Source organism: Sphaeroforma arctica (assembly GCF_001186125.1).
Source record: "Sphaeroforma arctica JP610 unplaced genomic scaffold supercont1.387, whole genome shotgun sequence".
Lineage (NCBI taxonomy): Eukaryota > Ichthyosporea > Ichthyophonida > Sphaeroforma > Sphaeroforma arctica.
In genome coordinates this window covers 36,933-40,857 of record NW_014040171.1, presented here as the reverse complement: position 1 = coordinate 40,857, position 3,925 = coordinate 36,933, and the positions used below count along the sequence as shown (strand labels likewise).

General features: G+C 35.9%; 1 protein-coding gene across 1 annotated transcript; it reads left to right on the top strand.

Moving 5' to 3' along the window:
• Positions 1 to 466: 466 nt before the first annotated feature.
• Positions 467 to 3,102, top strand: SARC_05815 (hypothetical protein; the record flags this gene model as incomplete). The annotated part of the gene is made up of 6 exons (XM_014300311.1): positions 467 to 622; positions 910 to 1,024; positions 1,661 to 1,815; positions 2,019 to 2,160; positions 2,443 to 2,752; positions 2,982 to 3,102. 6 exons carry the CDS (start codon positions 467 to 469, stop codon positions 3,100 to 3,102), a joined length of 999 nt encoding a protein of 332 aa, XP_014155786.1.
• Between the last annotated feature and the right edge of the window lie 823 nt (positions 3,103 to 3,925).

Sequence of the window (3,925 nt, the reverse complement as noted above, 5' to 3'; positions counted from 1 at the left end):
CTTTAAATATATATATCTATATGTATGTCTATACTATATATATACATATATATATATATGTATGTCTATATATATATCTCTATATCTATATCTATATATATATATTTACATATATATATATATATATATATATATATATCTTAATATATATATCTATATATATATATATATATACGTATATATATTGTATATTGTGCTTTTGTAGATGGGCACAGGCGTCTATTCACTCGGGCATGTGGTATATTCTATAGAATTTGCAAGAGCCGTCACACTCAGTTATGCTCATTCTATTCGAACGGTGTCTAAATATAACTGCTTTTTGCTACACTCTGTTTTGCCACAATCTGTGAGCTCATGGTTCCGAGTACGCCGGACTTTGTCACATCTGCGTGCTCACTTGTTCTTGTTCTCTTCAAATATCATGAATAAAACTGGGTTTATATTTGTATCACCGAACATTGATAAGATGGGCGCTGGATTATATCTGGACTCAACAAGTGCGGTAGTTCGCAACAGTCTTTTCCGGAACAATGCGGCGACTGAAGGAGGAGGTCTATACAACTCTGCACTGGCCACCACTACGCTGATAGGCTGCACATTTGATGGCAATATATGCACCAAGGTATATGCGTTCATATTGATCTGTTCAATATTCGAAAGTAGATTATATGAATCTGTTCTTTTCAAAAAGTATATATACGGGTGTGGCAGGCACCACCCGAGCGAGAGGTATGCGGTCGGATGTGCACATGTGTAGCAACTATCTACATATCTACGGAAACAGATGTGTGAGACTTTGCTTACGCACTGGGTTGTATTGTAATGTCGGTGCATACATAGTTATGCTGATGCTAGATTCCTCGCCTTTCAGCTCATGACCAGGACTTTTGTACATGATACGCTGTATAGGCTGGGTGTGGCGGTAAAGCCAACAGTTTCAAAGTGACCGATACGGTCATCAGCAACAATTACCAATCGAACGCCGATGATAAAACTGAAGGAGGGGGGCTATACTCTTCTACAGGTGTGTAGCGTTTGTAATCTATGTGTGTGTTTGGCTGAGTGTACGATAAGGATTTATTTGCAGATGTGAGTTTGCGTGGGTGTAGGGTTTAGGAGCTCATTTAGGTTCGTTGTGTGCATGCATTTGTCGTTGCCTTGCGCAGTGTTGTGTGTACGTGTATGTGTATTTGCCATGATTCATATTGGCATCTCCGCGCATATTTTCTCCAACTTATCGTGTATTTGAAATGGCTGAGTGACTTGAGGTGCTGGAAATATGCAAGGTTGTCTGTATGATGGTCCGAGTAACGATAATGGTGGCAGTTCTGTATAGCCCGTCTCCGCTCTGTGTTCCTGAACTGTAGTATGTAGCATGATTCCAGTGCACGTTCGCTTTGAACGTCGCTCTGAAAAAACAAAAGTCGTAGCATACACAACAAACCTCACCAACTGTTCAGTGGATGCACATCTCGTCGAGTATCACAAAGTTGTGAGTCTAGGGCTACAAGCTTTTCAAATGATGGTGCTGGCATAGCAATTGTCGGACCTGACATCCGGGTTCAGACCATCATATATCATTTCGTGACTGTCATGGCTCGAACACCCAATTCTAAGCTGGTGCTAATTTGCTTGCACCATTCGTCACACTATCTATTAGGACTGACTGCTCAGAATATTACATGCACCGGTAATAAGGCCGATACCGGGGGCTGCTTGTATGCAACTGGCCTGGGAGTGATATCGAATTCTACTCTCAACAGTAATTTTGCACACCAGAAAGGCGGAGTGTATTCATCCGAGTTTGGGAGTCTGGTATGTTTAATTAATATAAGTTTTTTTTTGGGTCTGGGGTTTGGGTAGAATTTAATTTTTATAATGATGTTCACATAGAGTTGCAATATACAAAGCATTGATATTCAAATTTATATTGCAACTTCCGGCATTGATTTGTCAAGTGCAGATATTTTGAAATCCTCTATGTGAGCTCACATCGCTCTAATAACTATTGTTAATAGATTTTAGATCAGTGCCAGTTGAACAACAATACCAGCGCAGACAAAGGCGGTGCTGTTTTTGTGGGCGGCAATGTGACTGCCACAGTCGTGCAAATGTCGCACAACTACGCAGCAAAAAATGCGGCCGGTGTCTATGCGGTCGGTATGTACGCGCTTCCATTTTGATAGTGTTGTAGTTTACCTGTATGTTTCTCGCTTGTTCGAGGAAATGATGGTGTGCATATGTGAGCATTATCTCGTGGTTTGTTAGTGTGCCGTATGTATTATTCCCTGTCCATCAATTCGTATGTATATAAATAGGTGTGCTTAGGAACGTACACATCGGAGACCAAATTGCTTTCCACATACAAATTGACTGCAAACAGTCCTTTCCGAGTCGTCTCCTTATTCTCACCTATTCCTACGTACCCGCTTACCCACACAGGGAATTTCACGGCATATGATTGTACATTTGACAATAACGCGGCCGTTGACCGTGGCGGTGTGTTTTACACACACGAGGGCGTCTTCCTCAACCGCTGCAACAGTACGGGCAATCTGGCCGGTGAGCACGGGGGAGTGATTTATACAGTTTCGGGCACCACAGTTATCAACTCCACGTTTACGGAAAACGAGTCGAAGAATCGGGGAGGCTCTATGTACGCGCAGGGGGCAGTAGTGATGGACAACTGCCTTTTTGTCAGGAACCATGCGGAAATTATGGCTGGGTGTGCGTATACCACCGACGAAGTTCGGTACGGGTTTTTTTTCGTTTTGAAAACTCATATATATGGACTTGAAATACAAGTGTTTATTTAGCGGGGAGTTATGAATAATCTACAAGGTTTGGAGTGATTTAGTTACTTTTGTTTTTCACGATATTGATAGCTTTGCACGATACGAACTCAAATAGCAGAAACACTTTCAATTATCTGATATTGCACCCTAATTTGATTGTCATTACCTTCTCGAAATCGGGTACAGTGTGAACAACACGATTTTTAGAAACAATACAGCGCACGATCATGCAGCGGGGACGTACTCGGGCAAGACGACTGATCTACAGAACTGTCTATTCGAGAACAACATCTCATGGGATAGGTAAGATATAAATATATATATATACATAAATACATCCATACATACATACACTCACACACACATATATATATATATGTATATATATATAAGCACATAAGTATATACATACATCCATACATACACACACGCACACATATATATATATATATATATATGCGCATAAGTATATATTTATGTATATGTAATATATGTATATATATAAATATATATTACATATACTTACATATATATATATATATATATAAATATATATTACATATACTTACATATATATATATATATATATATATAAATAGGTTTATGTTTATCTTTATGTATTTATTTATAGATATATATAGATATATAAATACATATATATATATATACATATATATATATATATATATACATATATATACATATATATATATATAAAATATATATTTATAGACCTGAGATCCGTCTTTTTTGAATGTATTATTCTATTTCACTTATCCCTTGCTATTGCTATATATATATTTATGTATAAATAATAAAATATAATCTATATATACATACATATATTTATATTTATATATATATTTACATATATACATACATATATATCTATATATATATATATATAATTATATATATATATAATTATATATATATACATATGTATGTATATATATAAATATATATATATGTATATATACATACATACATACATATATATTTATATATAAATATATATACATACATACACACATACATACATATATACATATATACATATATATATATATATATATAAATGTGTGTGTGTGTGTATAATAAAATTATGCACTACCTGCCTATATATATAT